The sequence below is a fragment of the Teleopsis dalmanni genome, chromosome 2, assembly GCF_002237135.1.
Source record: "Teleopsis dalmanni isolate 2A chromosome 2, ASM223713v2, whole genome shotgun sequence".
Classification (NCBI taxonomy): Eukaryota; Metazoa; Arthropoda; class Insecta; order Diptera; family Diopsidae; genus Teleopsis; species Teleopsis dalmanni.
In genome coordinates this window covers 89,171,037-89,191,683 of record NC_051847.1, presented here as the reverse complement: position 1 = coordinate 89,191,683, position 20,647 = coordinate 89,171,037, and the positions used below count along the sequence as shown (strand labels likewise).

The 20,647-nt window shown below is 32.6% G+C and overlaps 1 protein-coding gene across 1 annotated transcript in view; it reads left to right on the top strand.

Annotated features, from left to right (window-relative positions):
- LOC119678614 overlaps window positions 1-18,262 on the top strand; it is a 41,063-nt gene extending 22,801 nt beyond the window's left edge. Inside the window, exons 12-14 of the mRNA XM_038090549.1 lie at window positions 5,584-5,683; window positions 9,513-10,194; window positions 17,156-18,262. Coding sequence (XP_037946477.1) covers window positions 5,584-5,683; window positions 9,513-10,194; window positions 17,156-18,090 — 1,717 coding nt within the window. The 3' untranslated portion in view covers window positions 18,091-18,262. The remainder of the gene's footprint in view (window positions 1-5,583; window positions 5,684-9,512; window positions 10,195-17,155) is intronic.
- Window positions 18,263-20,647: the final 2,385 nt, after the last annotated feature.

The following is a 20,647-nucleotide window of genomic DNA, read 5'->3' as shown; positions in this document are numbered from 1 at the left end:
TTTCCTCTTATTCCAAGCGCAAACACTTTACTCTTTACTTCTGCTGTTGAGTATGCTGTTGCTGTTGCTGTTGCTGTTGCTGTTGTCGTCGCAGTTGTCGTTGTTGTTGTTGCTGTAGTTGTTCGATTTGTTGCCGCAGTTAACCCGAGGGTATCCTTATTCAAATTTAAATACAAAATACACAAGAATTGACGTCTTTTTCGCTACATTAGGAAAATGAATGAAACGGAAAAGAAAACGACACGGAAAACTAAGATTGTGTAAAACACTAGAGATTGAAATGGAAGCGTGTCCATAATGACATTGAGTTTTGCGCCATCTCTAACAAAACAGAGGTGGAGTTTATATATTTTTGCATTGTAAAGCCGTTTAGTAGGACAAAACCTACGGGTACGGTCTGTACACAATCAACTGCAATTTAATTCAATAACATAATTCACTTGAGCAGCAGAGAGACCACACAATTTACAAAATAAAGTGTCTTCCATGGTCTAAAACACAATACACACCAATGACACGTTTGGTAAGTAAATTAAAATAGAAATGGAATTATCCATTTTGTATCCAATGTCGAAGTGAAGCACTATCCACCAATTATTTATATTAATAAACCTCTTGAATTGTTTGTTGTTGAATTGTCTATATACGTATAAACTGTGCTTATGCTTCACTTTGCATGTATCGAACTGAAACGTATGTAAATATATTTCCGCACCCAGTAATAAGAAATATAGTATATTTTTAAATACAAACAATCAGAGAGAAAAAAATATATTATTGAGTACATATACTTCATGCTAGAACATGGTCACTTATTGTATTCAATTTGTCTCCAGCACTTCACATACAAAAGCCACCAGTCTTGAATATGCAACCTTATGGAAAAAAGCTTATGGCTCTTATGTCATGTTGAATGACCCATTTTGTTTTACTGAACTTTATTGCAAAATAATCAAGCCCAAAGCGGTGTGATACCTCGATTTCATTACTGTGGCGATGATGGACATATATATGTTCTTATTGTGTTCTAAAATTACACTGCAGTACAAAAAAAAAATACAAACGTGCGTAATATGTTGATATGAATTTAATATTGATAAATTACATATTGATAATATCTTCTTCTTATTTGCTTAATCAAACGCGAGTTGGTGTTTAAAGCTCGAACTTCAAGATCGGGGTTGTCCAAAACCGCAACCCGCGGCAGATATACTATATGCGGACCGCGATGTTTCTAATCTACTACAATTAGTCAAACTTTTCTTTGTTACATTTTGGTAACATTATATTATTTTCTCTTTTTGTGATATCCCAACTAAATGAATCAACATTTTTTAAATAATTTATTATACTTCACATTATTTACTTAATTGGTAAACACTTAAGTATAGTATATTTCTTTGTACAACTGGTAAAAAAACTTATATCTGGCCGCAAATCATTATATTAAAAATAAAATATTTTTCGTATGACAATAAATGAACTTCTCTTGTCTAAAAAGCCCTGATTGAGATGATTTACTGTAATAAGAGCAATCCACTCCGTTGAATTCTGATAAGTTATTCAAATGATTTTATAGACATTTACTTTGAAGACCAGTATATCTTCCTGACATAATATATATTGTATTAGATTTGAGAGAGCCTAATTCTGAATTAGTGTGTGCTTTCACAGAACAATTTTATCGCTCTGTATTTAATATACTTTCGCACCCTCTCGAGTCTTAAACCTTTGTATACCTTCTGCTCAAAAAGTACTCGGATTTTGTAAATAAAACTCAAATTTAAATTTTATTCCAAATTTATTTTATCTCCTTCAAAATATGCTCCTTCTGAAGCGATACAGATATGCCAACGCTTAACCCAATCTTCCATACACTTTTCGTAGGCCCGTGAAGGTTAGACTTTTAGTTCCTTCGGCGAATTCTCTTTTACCGATTCAATCGACTCAAAACGCTTACCACGAAGGCGAAATTTGAGTTTCGGGAACAGGAAAAAGTCGCATGGTGCCAGATCTGGCGAATATGGTGCCTGAGTGATGACAGTGGTGCCGTGTTTGGTCAAAAAATCGCGTACAACAAGAATTTTCCATAGTAAAAATCGCTAAATGCATTTGACGTAGTTTCACATTAATAGCTGCTGTAAACAAACTAATTGACAGATGGCGCTCAAATTTGTAGCATTTTATCAAGAATGAGTGTACCAACATAACATCTTGAAAAAGGTCTATTACTTAAGGAGTAGTTAACAAACAACAAAATCCGGATACTCTTTGAGCAGAAGATATGTACTTATTTCTGATGTATTATGGAGCTTTGAGCATACGTCTCAGTACAATACTCTAATAAATTTGCAATTTTCTGATGACGCTGCATTGCCATAAGTAGTGAAGTAGTAATAATATCTTTAGGATCTGTAGAAGAATGTTATGTGTATTCTAAATATATATTTTGCTAAACGATGACCGATTTATCATGGTTTTTTTAATTTCTTGGGAAGTATAGAACCACATAAGCCAATTATCAACAAAAAACTGCTGTTTACTATATTTACTGCTTGAAAAAAATCGGCTTAGTTTAAAGTAGTATTTCTAAACCCAAAATTTACTACGGACAGAAAAATGAATTCAGTGTGCTTTACAAAGAACGGAAATTAAAGGTGAAAATAAAATATTTTACTATTACGGTGCTATCGCTATGAACCGGATATGGAAAACTTTGGTTTAGAAGATTGACTGCTGTATTGGTGCGATTTCAATTTCTCGAGTACACCGATGTAACAATGGGATTTAATAGAATAAAGTATTTTGCGCAACTTTTTCTTATACTTAGTTTACTTTTCGAGATATCGGGTCTAAACTGTTAATACAAATATAAACTACATACGCAATCTAACGCCAACTATGTAGTAACATGTTGTGGTGACGTGCCTGCACTTGTTCTTAGTGGGCCGGAGGTGTAAATCTGGTACCACAGAGGTTAAGTCAGCTTTCGCTGTTCTGACCAATTGAGGCTGGCATTGTCGTGGTAGCTGCGGTTAAAATCCAACCTTACTCGGGTAGAATGTTTGTTTCTATTTACTTTAATTTTATGTTTTTCAACTGGGCGCTGTGTTGAGAACACCGTGGTGATGTGAGCTAATCACGTAAATCACAGGTCATGTTATGCCTGAAGAATCCCCTTTTCGGTGTAACGGTTAGAATATGTACCTTAAGTAAGTCAAGTAATGTGTGACTTCTTAAGTAAGTCATAGATGTTAATGGGCGAATAAAATCTATTAAGCATCGCACCGTACTGTTGGAGTATAACTAAGAATAAGTGAGTTTCACTTGCGGGCATCCGAACGGTGGTATAAATCTGATACCAGTGTGGTTAGTGCATGCAGCTTTGACTGTTATAAATAGAGATGGGCTCCTTAAAGAAAGCGTGTTTCTGGCTGTAGTTCAAACCTATATATTCGACAATAGAATGTCTGTATTGATTTATTTTTATTTAATGTAGATTTGCATTTGTCAACTGGGTGCTGTGATCTAATGCACAACAGAAGTGTTAGAAAAGCTTCGCTCACCATCAAATGCTTACAAAATTGTAGGCAAGGGAGTTTATTTTTTTGACGATGTCAACATAAAAATGTTTTTTTCGAAGTAGTGTTGTGTTTTGTAGGTAGAAACTGTTACCATTCCTTTTACAATTAAATTGCTTTCTCATGAAGTCTTAGGCAAAAATGATACTACTTTTGATGATAGTAAAGCAGTCATTTTTTCCAAAACTGTTATTTCCAGTACATTTAACTAGTATTAAAATGTCAAATATCTTTAAATGAGATGTCAATTTATTTAGTTTTAAAATGAGCTTAATCTATAAGACCTATAGTCTTCTATGGGATGGTCTACCAACCCCATTAGACTATGTATGTTTCTGTGAAACAATTTCTAATTGAGAGCAGTGTGAAAAATAAAGAAACTTCTTAAATTCAGTTATTTTTAAATCTTAAAAGAACTAGTGAGTTAACTTAATGGATTTCCAAAGTTATGCTTATTTTGAATATTGAAATTATACAAAAAAATATTAGCTGTTGTAATGTTGTTGTGTAACTTTTTTTCATCAAGTCTTGAACGAAAAGTATAACACTCCAGATGAATTTATAAGACTCTAGATTTTGCTAGAGTAGCAAGATTACCATAAAATTAACAGCTGTTGTACATGACTAGACAGATAAAGTATGATTTCATTCGATATATGTTTTTATGAATAAAAATATTAAAATGTGAAAAATAAAATTTGACAAAACGATAGTAAATCTAGATTAAATCCAGATTTACCAATCGAAAACGTCATTAGATTGAAAGCTTTGAATGACTTCCTAACCATTTGGCAAACTGCGTTATTGTCATCGGTCATTTTGTGATAGAAATCCTATTTTTTACTCAAATACTTAATATTTCTGTTAGATTTGTTTTATTTTGTGTTTCAGTGAAGAATGAAAGTACCAAGCATGAAGTTGTCATATAAAATAGCGATAAAAAGGTGTACATCAAAAGTATACGAGTATCTAAGAAAATACGAGAAAATAATATGTACTAATACTTATGGACAGTAGTGTCCGTGGTTACATAAATAGATAAACATTTTAGACGCATGTTCATATTTATGTCAAGGATGATCTGCCATAATTTGTTTCAAATAAAAAAGAAAAATTGAAGACAAAAAATTCGTTATAAAAGGAAATATTATTTTTCTTCGTTGCTAACAGCAGTAGTTGTCAGTTGTCACTGTTTGCAAGTCAATCAACCCTCGCCTCTCCCATCATTAGGGAATAAACCGTTGGACGCAATGAATTGAGTAGAATGGATCCATGTAAGTATTACGGTACGAGTGGAATAACTGAAAGGCGTTTCCGTTTTATTTAACAAAAGGTAAATTTATCATTTTTAATTTTTTTCTTTGTTTTGCCTTCAATTCACTCCGTTTTTATTGCATTACAAACAAATAATTTATTTTCCGAAATCATTTAAAAATAAAAATATAATCACTTAATTCACCAATTTAATTCAATTCAATATCCTATCCTTAAGTTACCATGTCAGCATTCAGGAGTTCAAATAAAGAATCATCAACCACATAAATAAGTTTTGTTGCAACAACATTTCTCTTCCTTGTGGTAAGTTTAGGGCAGTTGATAGGATAACTTGCAATTTGATTTAAATGGAAGGGAAACTTTGAATTTGTCATATTAGCAGCAGCAAAGAGTGTAAGAGGCAGACCTTTCCGCCCGTTGGTCAAGTTGCAACACTTAGTTGCGGTTTCTTTATTGCTTTATGGTTTAAGATAAATATTTCATAATCAGAAACTTCATTAAATGAAGTTGCTGTTTGGGGTTATTCAATTGAAAGCATAGAGAAATATGGTCTAAAATTAAATGAAACACGTCATTAAATGAAAATTGCGGTCAAGTGCATTTAACTGTTTTTGACTCATTGAAACTTAAACAAATTTATTAAAACTTACTGAAAATAACTTTCTAATGAACTATTAATAAATCGATTACTCTAATTTACAAAGAATATTTATTTTTATATTTTCAGGTTCTTTTATTTGTATCATTTCGCCTTCTATGCGTACCATTATCGCTTCAGTGGACAAAATCGTAGTTTAGCGCTGGTCTCATCTTGGCTATTTATTCAGGTACGTGTTCAACGAATTGCTTAAATAATCTTCCAAAAAAAATCTAAAAAAATCTGTTCAAATATCATTTTGACAAGCAACTTCCGCTTGAAATATTTACGGCAGATTCAATTTTTCTATTCCGAAGAATTCAATTGTTGCACTGCTGCTCTCACATTTCCAGTGCAGTGTTCGTATCGTTTACAGTCCCTGACAGCGCCGGAATCGCTGCCGTTTATGCGATGCTGTTTCCACATTTCTGCTGGCAATTTTATGGCAAATTAATTGACATCAATGTGGAGCTCACGTGTAGCATTTTTATGCAAGTTTTCCATGTCATAACTCACGTGGCAGCCATTGATTTTTCAGGCTCACGTTTTTGTATCTAAACTACATTCACGTATGCAGCTCTGAGGTTATACGTTTTTCACATTAAACAATACCTACGCAGTGCAGCTATACAATTTAAAATGTTACTTTATTTGATTATTTTAAACTTAATGGAACTCACAACGCTGTCGTGCTTTCTCGTGTGCACTTTTTGTATTAAGCTTCTTAAATTTATTACGGCCCCAACACCTTAAAAATATAACAAAATAGAAAAATAGTAGAAGTGGTATTAGAAGAACTCTGTAGATGAATATTATTGAGATGTAGTATTATGTTTGAGGAAAAGTATTAATTGTTTTTCTATTCCTTTGGCTTTGAAGTGATTAGTTGCATCTGGTAATTTTTTTTTCTTTATTTGACAGATTCATTTTAACACAAGTTTAGATTTTAACCCCACTCAAATATTTTAGTCTTATGTTGAGCCTTTTCCGAGGTAGTGCATCTGGGCACTTTTACTCTATGATGACTGGGGTGGTTTCTGCAGAGTCCCATACATCTCACTAACTAATTTGAGTACTCCCCATAATCTTCGTGATTATTCAATGATTGATTTAAGATTTGCGTACCGCCCCGTGCGGTTAATTATTACTCTGAGTAGGGCTTCCTGTCGGTTTTCGCATATTGCTTCGGAGCTCTATCCCTTATGTATTTTTTGATCGGATATATTTCAAGATCTATTTCGTGCGGATGTACCATGGCACTTTGAAGAACCTTCGGAGAGCCTGACTTTGAGCAACTTGTAGTTTTTGAATAGTAGAGTCGGCAGCTTTGCTATACTCGACACACCCATAAGGTAGTACTGGTCTAATTATGTGGCTGTAGATCAGCTTTCTATTCTTCACGCTAAGGTTGTTGTGTTTGAAAAGTGATTGTAAGCAGTGCAGTGTTTTTGCGCAACTACTTCTTTTGACTTGTATGTGTTTGTGCCAAGTCAACCGCTTATCGAAAGTGATTCCTAAGTATTTAATGCTGTCCTCCCAATTAATCGTGATGTCATCAACTCTCACACTCGGTGGATGTTGCCTGTGTTTACGAGTAATAAATAGGGCTTTAGTTTTCTCATTGTTAATTTTTATTTTCCATTTCTGGAAGAACTCCAGGATGAGATTAACATGCTCTTGCAGCGTATTGGTCACATTTCTGGCAAGTTTATCGGAATATAACAAGCAAGTGTCATCTGCGTATAAGGATAGCACCGAGGGACTAAGCAGTGGGATGTCAGAGGTGAAAATGTTGTATAACAAGGAGGAGAGTGGAGATCCTTTAGGAACACCGCCTTCTATTCTTTGCATTGACGAGATGGTGCTGTTGATTCTTACACAAAACAACCTCCCGCGTAGGAAGCTACGGAAGATTTTTATTAGCCCGAGTGGGATACCAAAATGAGAAGTTTTAACTATCAGGCCGTCATGCCAGACCTTGTCAAATGCCTTGGCGATGTCAAATGTAATCATACCCGTTGATTCTCTTCTGTTTAGGCTGACCGTATCATCTGAGCCGTTCACACCAATTGCAATTGTGTGAAGAGGTCTCCCCTAAAACCAAATTGCTCGTCAGGGAGAATATTCAGCGAGTTCACCGAAGTTTTAAGTCTATCTAAAATCACTCTTTCAGCCAACTTACCTAGAGCTGACAGTAAGCTTATGGGGCGCCAGTTCTGCGGAAACTTCGGGTCCTTGCCGGGTTTAGAGAAGACTACAACTGTGGCCTGTTTCCAGATCTGAGGATATTCACCTAATCTAAACATACAGTTGATTATATTTGCGATGAGATGGATCGCATCTTTCGCTAGGTTACGTAAGCATCTGTTGTTAATTTTGTCGAATTTATATTAGAAAAATTATTATTTTTTTAAATTGTTTACATATTTATTTTTAATTAGTTGTTAAAAATTTCCCTCTTAAACGAGGGTCTGTATACGGCATGGACTTAGCTAAGGAGTGGACGCACATGACAAAAGTTGCTTTTAAATGTGTTACCACAATATCATGTTGTGAAAACTAGCCATAGGGTGCCGATGCTTCATTGAATTATTTTCATTTTCTTTTCTTTGTTCTGAAAATTGAATTGTGAAAAATACTTATTACTCACTGTACCGAACGACGAAAAATTCAATGAAATGTAGATGTAATCCATAAGTAGTTGTAAACAAGAGCAAATTTACTGAAGATCTAAATTAACCACAGCAAAATACTTAACCAATAAACATAATCATTTAACGTATCATACGAATTACTTACTGTTTCCTTAACTTCTGCTAGAGCATAGCACTTCCACTACAACCTAAATCATATTAACGGTAGATCAGGCACTAGAAGTTAATATTTGTTATGTCTATGAAAAACAAAGCATGAAGCTCGTATGTTTCCAAGTAGATAGATTAGATAGTTAGTCTTCTAGTAGTGATTTGACTTCTTTTGAAGCTGTTATCATATATTTCCTATAAAAAGGTTGTAGGCTAAGAATGGTATTTATCTCTTAGCCTTTTTATCATTATCTAAATAGTCCACCATTTTGTTGTCTTCATGTTTCGATTTACAAATAGGAGTTACAGAACTCCTCTTAGATAAGATTTGAATTGATTCAGCTTACTATGCGATTTAACAACTGTTCGACTGTAAGTGTATACATATGCCGGTACTAGTAGTGCTCCTACGCGTATTCTTCCAATGCATAGCACTATAGTTTTGATCTCTATTTGAAATATGAAGCTAGTTTTTTTTATTACAACTTCTATTAAAAAGTTTACCACTACTATTCTAGCATCTGTATTGATATCTTTCAAATTGGACTTATTCATATACCATAATTCGAAACAGGGCTTAAAATTGACATAACTATTTCTACAGATGTACAGTCAATGATATCCACTTCAAATTGCATAGAAAAGACTAACCTTTTATCCACGACATCAGAGACCTTAAGACATTGTGCTCCAAAATATGTTAAGAATCTATACATGCTCTGTTGAGTTGCTTTTTATACAATGTAGTATTGGAAATAGTCTGAGGGATGTGCAACTTGCCTCTCTAGATTGTGATTTATGAATAAAATTATCTGTATATAATTAATAGTTAAGGATTAATCTAGAAATTAAAAATGAATGTCATAAATGGTTTTGTAATAGTTCGAGGGCGCCCGGAATATACTGTTGAGCGCATTTTTGTTGATATCTTACAGAGACGCAATCACCAACATACTTTAGATGACCTCTGATTCGGTATTTATATCTATATATTTCAGGTCTACAAATATTTATACATTTTATATAATTTAGGGTACATAAGTACATAAAATGTATCCCTCAGTTACAGAGGCTATAGGCCATAATATTTAGCAAATTTTGCGGTACAACTATATTATTCATTTGTAATTGTTTTATTGAACATTCCCTATGAAATATAAATAATAAAAAATTAATGTTCCAAATACGTATTTAATATGATTTTGTTTATTATAGCATTCAATGTTCTACTTCTTCCACCACTACGAACTGCCCGTCATACTGCAACAGGCGCAAGTGCTTATCGTTACGAGGAACAATCAAAACAACATTGGAGGAAATTTATTGCAAGGCGATCAAGGACAGGAAAGAACTATCATTTTAAATCGTTTGCTTCGGCGGCAATTTGCTCTACTGCAGCAACGCGACCAACCAGAACGTGGAATTTCCTTTGTTCGCAGATTACAGGCGACATTGCGACGTATGTTTATTGTGTTCGGCTGGATGGCACCACAGCGTATCAATTGGGGTATACTACGTATTGATCCAGCTAATTTGGGCAATGTTGCTACCGTGAGAGTAGTTGTAGCAAATAGCGTGGGAAATATCATAGGAACAGCCAATTTGCAAAATCCTGCTAATATTGGAAATGTTGGCGGTGGCAGTGGTGGCAGTGGTGGCAACAACGTCAATGCAGCTAGATCATCTGCACCCGCCACATCCACCAGTACTAATAACTCTTCAACAACAACAGCCACAACAAGAGCAAATACTGAAACAATGTTAACCACAAATTCCGCAACAATTGTAAATGCAGATTTTGTTAGCGTAACAGCAGCAGCAACATCACTACCAACAACTACAACAACAGCATCACCCAAGCAAACTGCAACCAATTTCACCGCTACCACATCATCAGGTAAACTAAAACAGAAAGTTTTGTTATAAATTTTATATTGCACACTCCTCATTTACTTATTTTTTTATTTTCTCTATCTTGTTCTCAACAAATGTAGAACGAAAATTGGCTCCAGTGGTTGCGGGTCGGTGGAATTTGCACTCGTAATAATGCTTTATTAGTGCTTTTATGCTACTTTAAGATAAGATGAAATTCCTATAAAATACTTTATTATTTTATGAACATTCTAAGTCGATCTTAACAATTTTCATTTTAAATCAGCGCATAGCTGGAATAGGCGAATAACGAGCTCCGATGAAATGAACCCACCCAACGCAACATTATTGCACTTAAGTTGTTTTAAACAAAATCCACAAGCTCCATTTAATTAATATTTGAAGAGGAGATTTATCTTTTTCTGTAGCACTTTCACTAATTATTGCCTTAAAAGCAAAAGCTCGTGTTTTTGATAAAGTTCTGTAATCCTTTTTCATGTGCATTAAACACTTGAATATTATTGGAGGCGTTGAAAGATTATGAATATAATTTAATGTACATATTTATTTTAAATTTATATTTGCAAATGTAACATATTGAATATGAATATGTAAAAGCTGAAAGTTTTGGCACATACAACCAATAGATTTTTTATTTCAAATATAGTAAGATTGTTTGTGCCTGTATTAAATGCAAATGGCCAAATTTGCTTGGTCATTTTACTCAAATTGTGAAGGTTCTGACTTGATACACAGAAGCAAATCGGAAGTATCTAGGTTAATATTTGTTCTAACAGTGTACTGGACTATAGAACGGCATTGGACCAAGCTCGATCTATCCTCTAGTACACCAGAACACCTGCTGTGTCTATGTCCTTGCTTGTTTAGAATCAGACTTCAGTTATTGGGTGTCCCACTCCTCAACATATTCAGCAATATTTCCAGCGTTAGCGTTGTCTAGATTCTCGCGTTTATCAATGCTTCTGGCTGGTTTTAACATGATCATTCTCCTATCCACCATTGAGAAGAATTGTAGAAACCGACAACTTTTAAGCTAATTGAGAAGGACTCATTATTCCCTCCACGTAACCCAACTTAACCTTCACAAACATATGCGATAATCTGTCTTATCAGTATCTTGTAGTTCATTGTTTTTCTTTTTTAATTCGTAATAGTAACTTAGTTTCTAAAATTACAAATATTTATATACAGCTTTTCCACACAAAAGTTTTAAGCATAACTGAACGTATGTTCATATACTCTTGCCCGGTTTGAGTCTTCTTGCTTCTAGCTAACATATTTTCTTGTTGTTTTTATCCACGGAGATTCATCAAGCAGATGAAACATCAAAAGAATTTCATATTAACCGTATATGGGTTGGAAAATGAGTTGTTGTTTTTGTTACCCGTTGGGGTCTGCTTGTAAAATCTCTTTGAAGGGATGGTGAATGGTACTTGATCGTCGTGGTTGACGAGTGGCTCCGGGACGTAGACCCAACCGTTCTTGAAACCTAGGATGTGGTTAGCTAATGGTAGGTGTGAAAGGGAAGGGATTGTTTAGGAGTAAGAATGAATTGAGTATGAGTGTTGTCAGTTGTAGAATAACAATTTTTCTCAGTCTTACTGGTTTTGGTGCTATTAATTAGCACTTGCAGTTGTTGCTGTTTTCCACGTTGTTAACTATCGCTATAACTCGTTTATTGCATATAAAAAGAAAAGTAATTATACAATACTCTATTATGTATAAGTATATACTACATTCAAATTATTTTAACACAATTTTAGATGTACATTGATATTTTATCCATTGTGTAATGCGTGCTCATTGTGTGGTTAAATAAACTATTGAGTGTCTCCGAGATCTAAATCAGTTGTAATTATGGGACTAACAATATTTACCTAATATCTCTAAATATTATCATTATTAGCGGGGGCAATGGTACACTATAATATCTATTGTGCTATCCAGTATAGCCACTGTTAAACCTCAGAATCCTACAATGTAATAAGCGCATATTTTCACTTCTGACTCTTTTTTTGGTGATGGAAACCTTCACTTATCACGAATAAAATCTTCTGCCGTACTCTTTACATCGTCGATTCAGCTCTGTGAATATCAACTGACTGCCATTGCATGGTAACCATTTTGAAAGAGCAGATTCGTAGAGATTTTTTTGTAGAGTTAAAAATGCTTCTTATAGTAGACCATAATCAACTACTATTTAAGCAATATTTCCTTCTGTGTTGCAAAGATAACGTGGATTCATCAGTAGATCCATCCTTCCACAATGCGTTCGTCGATTATTGTCTTCGTATTTATCATATATCAAAACCTATTGTTACAAAACTAATATCACTGAGGTTGTATACAAAAAAGGTCTAACAACCGTTTATATAGATGCAGTATCGTCTTTGAGTACATATAACTTAACAATTTTAATGCATTCATTTGAATGCTCTTCTTATTTATGGATTCCATCTACATAGTCGTTTTCCAAAAGATTTATAAAATACTCTTCTACACATTTATTACCTTTTCTTTTGATGGAAATCGTTTTCTACGGCTATTTTCAGGTGTGAGAAAAGCCAGAAATTAGAGAGCGTTGAATCTAATGAATATTCGGTTGTTTTCCTTTTGGCACCCTCAGAAACTGAAATGATACAAGTCATTTTTATCTCTTTTAAAATGCTGCAGATTTTGCTGATGCAGTAGCATTTAAGTGTGTATTTTCTGTTTTTTTTAGTAATTCTCCAAAACTATATTCTGAACTTTTGCGACGATTTCTGGTATTAATGCAAATTTTGACGTTTCTTTACGTTAGTTATCTTGTATGCTTGTACAATCATTTCAATGCAATGCAGCCCACTTACAAACCGTTGTTTTAGAAAAAGCAGATTCATATGAGACATTTATAGGTATGAATTCCTATAGCCTTTGAATCTTTTTTACAAATTATTTAAACACAGAACTATGTTTACTTCAAATCTTTTATAAACAATGAATTACAAAATGTTAGCTATGATCTTATGAAGTAGTCTTTCTACTATTGGCAGGTATGTGAAGCTCTGTGAACTTTTTGAACAATCATATATATCGAAAAACATATTTTTTTAATACTTAATATTGTTTTCTCTTGTTTATCAGAAAAGAAATCTATCCAAACACATTATTAAATTTGATTGTTTGGACCTCACTTGAAATAATTTATTTATAATATTATTGTCTAAATATTTATATAAGAGCTAATAATAGAGCTCCTACATGGATGCCATAGCAAACTATATTCACAAAAACTAAAGGTAGAGCTCATCCGCAATTAAGCGATTAAGTGTTCAATTTTCTTGCTTGAATTTAAATCTCCTCCTGGATACGATTATGAGTGATTCATTGATGTATTGTTGACTTTTGCACTTTGTCGAGCAGGAGCAAAGGAAAGATTTGCACAATATATTAATCCGTTTTGCACTACACTGAATAGACTGGCATTCTTTCCTGTCCTTATTTTTTTTATCAATATAAAGGGCTATATAAAGGTATCTTTATATATTGTTGCTATGAAATTTTATTTTTCTTTTCAAAGTTAATATTGAATTTCAAAAATTCGTATAAAAAATGTAAATTCCAATCTTTTAGCTCCTTAGTTGTCCTTTGCTTTTCTTTCCTTGTTTAAAACGAATTGCTTGTTTTCTGCAAGTTAATCTGGTAATGATGATTAAATGCTTTTAAAGCTCAAGTATTGTAAGTCAATTTTAATTTAAAAAGGATACACAAACTCATTTACAACGAATTGAAACGTATCAGTCACACCCATGTGAACGGTTTATTGCTGGGTACTTGTCTCTCTATATTACATCCAATATTCGGCTCTTCTCGAACTAGCAACCCCTTTAATTTAATGTGTTAAATCAATTGGAAAAGTAAATTTTAAGTTTCAAGTCATTGAACAATTTGTTGAGTCTATGAATGGTTAAATACGGAGCGATGGTTGGTGAAGCTGTTCATGAGAAAAGGTGAAATGTTTTGTAATTTTCATTTATGTAAATTACAACGTAAATATTTTCTAAATATAATTTCTTTTCATATCATTACTGATTTGATTTGGACATTGTTATGAAATTTTTTATAACAACAACAAAATGGAATAATTACATGGAATTACTTTTTTGAAAGTTGATATCTGGAATAATTAAAATGATATCAAAATTCGTAAATTACAACAGATTTGAATTTTAATTATAACAGTATGAATCATAGATAACTTTAAGCACAAATAGATGTACATATACATATTATATAATGTATAACTGGATGATATACAGAGTATCTGTGGTTTTCTGATACATTTTTGAACAAATATTATTTGAAAATTATTTTCACAAGTTTATATTGGTCAATATTATTTACGATCTCCTGTCATTTTTTGGGTAAGTCTATAATTTCATCGATGTAGAACTTCTGTAGTTTATCGGCTAAAAACTTGGTAAAATGTTTTTCATCGAATCTTTAGTCGACCAGTTTTTTATTATTAAGAGCGTTTTAAATAAATTGAAACCAATATATACCTTCTGCACAAAAAGTATCCAGATTTTGTTGTTTGTTAACTACTACTAAACTAATAGACCTTTTTAAAAAAATTTTTTTTATTATGTTGGTACACCCTTTCTTGACATATGGTACAAATTTGAGCGCCATCTGTCAATTAGTTTGTTTACAGCAGCTGTTAATGTAAGACTACCTCAAGTGCATTTAGCGATTTTTACTATCGAAAATTCTTGTTGTACGCGATTTTTTGACCAAACACGGCACCACTGTCATCGCCCAGGCACCATATTCGCCAGATCTGGTTCCGTGCGACTTTTTCCTGTTCCCGAAACTCAAATTGCCCCTTCATGGTAAGCGTTTTGAGTCGATTGAATCGGTAAAAAAGAATTCGCCGAAGGAACTAATAGTCTTACTTTCACGGGCCTACGAAAAGTGTATGGAAGATTGGGTTAAGCGTTTGCATATGTGTATCGCTTTAGAAGGAGCATATTTTGAAGGAGATAAAATAAATTTAGAATAAGATTTAAATTTATGTGTCTTATTTACAAAATCCGAGTGCTTTTTGAGCAGAAGGTATGCCATTATTATTTACGACCTCTTGTTAATTTTTGGGTAGCATCATAATTCAATCGATGTAAAAATTTTGTAGTTTATCGGCGAAAAACTTAGCCAAGTACTTTTCATCGACAATTTGATTGCAAGTTTTTTACCATTAAGAAAGTTTTAGAAAAACCGAATCCAGTATATGATACCAATTCATAATTCCATCGGTGTTAAACTTCTGTACTTTATCGGCGAAGGATTAGGTTCAGTAGCTCTTCAGTTGTCCAATTTTCTACCAATAATGGAGTTTTCAGACACCGAAAAAAATAGTAGTCAGATGTACAAGTTCTCGGTTAAATGGTGGTTGCATCCAAATTTCCCAACCTAATTTCGTAAAATTGTTCCGAGCTTTGTTCCGAGTCATCAACGATGTGTGCGACCGACCATTGTCATTGTGATATACAACTCCTTTTCAGTTGGCAAATTCTGGTCACTTTTTCTTGATTGTGTCGTTCAAGCAGTAAAATTGTGTGTTCGTATGGAGAATTTCCTTTCAATTCCATCAAACACAAAATATATATACAAATATATGATATATACACACATATTTATCGCGTGTGTGACATAGTTTGATACTAGAAACTTGCAATTTACAAATAATAATAATATTTTAATATGCTAAAAGGTGTAAAGCCACTCGAAACAGCTGTATCGTCACCACAAGAATAATATTTTTAGATTAAGACATTTTCTCAGTATTACCAACTTTTTAGTTCAAAGATACATTTCTTATCATTGGACACATAATTTTAAATTAGAAATTGAACTAGGATATAAGCACATATGTTCCTTACACCTTTTCCTTGTTAAAGCGACCGTAGAATCCGAAAATATGCAGAACTGTTTCAGCAACCCTCTATTTCTCCAGTTTTTTATTTGTTTGACAAAATTGCTGAAGATAGTTTTAAAGTAATAAGCAATATTTTTTCAAGAAAAATGTTTATAAATAAAAATCAGCAAATTTAACATCAAATATATAATGCTAAAGGGTTTCATATTAAGTCACTTATGGTGTTATTGTAATGATTATTGATACTATCACAGCATTTTAATTACAGAATGCCTTAAAAGCATTTTGTGGAATAAGAGGCTTAAAGCAAAAGAAAAATTAATATATATCATAGTTAAGTAAATTTATATAGCCGTAGTTTATTCGTTAGTGCAATTATTGTTTGCGAATCTCGAAATTCGAATAATGCAAATTTAGTCTACTTCCGTTTTATATCTTTAAACGAGTTTAGTGTCGAATTCTCATTATTAAAAAAAATCAATTTCTAAATTATGATTTTATATGCTAAAAGTATGCTACATAATCAAATTATATTAAAATAAATTGATTATTTTATAACAATTTTGAGTTTTTCCACATAATATCGAAGTATATCGTTATTTGAATTTTCACAATTCAAATTTGATACTTAATTCCTGTCGCTTGAAACATGGTTTATTTATGTCATATTAATTCAATAGATATTTCTAAACACCACTGATCAAGTATTTTTGGTACATCCGAAACAGAGGTATAGTTAGGCAACAAATTCCACTAGATCAACAATTAATTTTTAAATATGAAATTTGTTTATTAAAAGTTATTTTTTTATTCAAAATAGATCTCTTGTAATAGCACATAAATATTTTAATTATATATTAAATATAAAATAAATTTTCTGTTTTTTTATACTTTATAATTTTTGTTATAAAATTGTTTGTGTAAAAAAATTAAACATTTATTTTTGATAAAAATTATACAAATAATCTTTGTTATTTCCTGCTATTTATTATTCAAATTTTTTTTATTTATTTTTTTTCATGTTCTTACTTTTCCATTTGCATTTGTCAAGATGTCGAAACAAATCACGGGGATGAACGTCAAAACACAGCATCCGCAAATAATTCAGCAAAAATATCGGAAAATGTACAAAACAATCAAATGGGAAATGTTATACCAGAGGAGCAGAAGGAGCAACAATTACAACAACAAAAGTCGCTGTCGCAACAAGTTCAAATTCATGGCACGCTATACTTAACAAACGAAGATAAATCAGGTGGTGCTAATAGTAAAGGAGAGGAAGGTGATCCAAACTCAACTACAACAGCAGTCAAGCCAGCATCAGCTGAAACTGTCAAAACTCCTAATAAAAATGATGAATACAACCAAAATATTTGGCAATTAGAAACTAAATCGTATACAAAAGACCAGCCACGGCAAGAGCAAAAGCAAGAGCAGAAGCAACAACAACAGCAAGCTGGCGAACACTGTCAAATGCAGGTGGCATCAGGTGTGAAAAAGGAGTGCTTAGAAGGCTTTCCGAAGTCTGATGCTGATACGCTTAAAGCAGCATGTCAAATACTTAAAAATGACCACGAGAAAATCGAGAGAACTCAGGCAACACAAAAACTTAACCAACCCACATTAATAAGCTTAGCAGATACACCAGCGGCAACAAGGCAGCAATTAGCAAATATCCAAACATCAACAACAATTGCAGCTGAAACGGAGGCATCTAGAAAACTATCAGCAGGAACAGGGCAAAATGAAAACTTTGTCATGATTGATGATGGCAATACAAATGATTACAAAGCTAAAGACAGTACCAACTCAGCAACAACACCATCAATAGCCGTCACACCAACAACATCAGCAACAACAACCACAACTACAGAAGCAGCAACAGAAACAGCAGCAGCAGGAGCAGCAACATCAAATTCAACCACGAATAGCAGTCAAAATAATGACAACAACAAATTACTAACTAATTTCCACAGTTCAACATAAAATGTTCACCAATGAAAAATAAAAAATATTAAATAAAACAATAACACAGTCTTATTGTATTCCAATGATATCTTAAAAAATTTTATACTTATACGTGTGTGAATACTAAAATATTATATACAAAAATACATATACCCTATACCCAATTATTGAGAAGGGGCAAATTTGTAAAAATTTAATTTAAAAAACAAAAAACACGTTAAATGCAAGTTGAATAAAAGCAAAATTAAAAAAATATTTAAAATATTAGTTATCTAATAAATTAATTTGATTAATTTATTTAATTAATTCAAAAGAGAAAAGCTGAACTGTGAAAGAGAGAAGTCAAAAATGATAAAGAAGAAGAAAATTTAGATAGTTAAGGAGATGTAATTATCCTTAAAATTTTTTAAACTGTACTTATATGTCAGTTGAGTTGATATTTTATTGTTTTTTGTTTTTAAGTTTTATCTCTATTAAATGATTACAAAAAAAAAAAAGTCTAACACAATATTTGTTTTTTGTTTTATTAATCTATACATACATTTATAGTTTTTATATAGTTGAAAATATATGTAATAATTTAATTAAATATACAAATATTTAATTTTTTATTTAAATGTATATTCAGATTATTTTTATAAAGTGGAGACTGGCCATTTTCAAATTTATTTGGCAACATTTTTAAAAATGTAGGTATAATTTAGAAAGATGGTATGTATGATATTCATACCCAACAATCCTACAGTGGGCTTCACTACCTCTACAATTTTCCCGAAAAATCAAGCAACCATTTGTTTCGATGAGCTTCCAGCGCGAACAACTTTTGTTGGATTTGGTTTTTTCTTGAAACACCCATACATTTGAATGCTGTTTACGTTCCGGTTCATACTCATATATCCATGATTCGGCACCTGTTCCAATCTTATACAATCGTACTTATCTTCTAAATCACCGCCATTGTACGAGGGCGTTTTGATAAGTCAGTGACTTTTTGAATTTCCCGCGCAGTTACTCCAAATGCAACAGTGCTGCCGTCAGTTGTAATCTACCAGTGGGCAACTTTCTAATTTTGAGCAAGCTACGTCGTTTAGTTGATGTTTGATAGCCGTTCAAAGCAGACAACCTCGTGAATTTTTACGAAAATGGAAAAAAGTGAATTTCGTGTGCTGATTAAGCATTACTGGCCAAAATTCACGAATTGGGATACGAACTGCTAGCCCATCCAGCATATTTTCCAGATTTAGCCCCCTGCGACTATTTTCTGTTTCCAAACCTAAAGAAATCGCTGGGCGGTAAGAGATTTGAGTCGAATGAAGAAGGCATTACCGAAACAAACGCGCATTTTGAGAGCTTTGAAAAAACCTATTATTTGGAGGGAATAATAAAATTAGAAAAACGCTCGACTAAATGTATCGAGCTGAAATGTGATTATGTAGAAAAATGAAATGTTTATTTGCGATATTCTATATATGCTGGTGGAACTAATGATTAGGGTTCAACCGCAACCGCTAATTCAATTTGAACACTCAATTCATAAATTTGCTTTATATATACTGCTTAATATATATAATACTGTATGTCGCTGATATTGATATTGTTGGTCTGAAAACTCAATCCGTTACTGCGATTTTTTCAAACTTAAAACAAGCATGTAAAGCAAATGGGTCTTGTGAAAAATGAGGATTAAAGCAAAATACTTGACGTCAACAAATAAATTTCTTTGGAATCCCACCTTACTGTTGACTACTATAAGTTTGAATCTACAAAATTTTTATTTATGTAAGAACTACCAAAAAAAAAAACTTAAAAATTACATCAGTCTACAGATTCAACAAAGTAAGACTTTTGCCAATAGGTGCTACTTCGGCTTAAGAAGGCATTTGAAAAACAAATCCCTCTCTCTATAAACTAAAATCATGCCGTACAAGTCTTATAAAGTCCTGCCTGTGCTACTGATTCATGCAAAAACTTGACCAATAACTAATAGTAATGAGAAGATTTTAGAAGCATTCGAGAAAAATTTATTCCGAAGATCTATAGTTCCATATACATTGGTATCTAATATCAAAATAGGTGGAAGAATAAGTTGTATAAGCTATAATGCGACAAAAACATAGTTAAGAGTTTTAAAATTCAGTGACTTTGCTGAGCTTAGTTATATCATATAAATAGCTGAAAATACTCCAGACAAATATTTCTGGCCTGACATCTGCCAGTGGAAAAGTTGGTAAATATTGTTCGCATCTTCGGTTGAAAGACCGTGTAACAAATGATATGAAGCCTTTCTGTAATATAAACTCAAGACAGCTAACGGTGGATTAATTATAGTATATGCTCCATAGTATATCTATTGATATTATATATGTATAAGACTGTAATATTTAACAGATTTTGCAACATGAGTGGTAGCTTCAAAAAAATGTGTTAATCACTAGGGCTGCATATTAGTTTATGTTTCACTTCGAGTTTAGATTATAAACTTTATTTTTTATAAATAAAACACTTCGAGTTTAAATTCTGATGTTGGTTTATATCTCTTAAGTAAGTCAATTTTGGAAAGCAAAACTTAATTAGA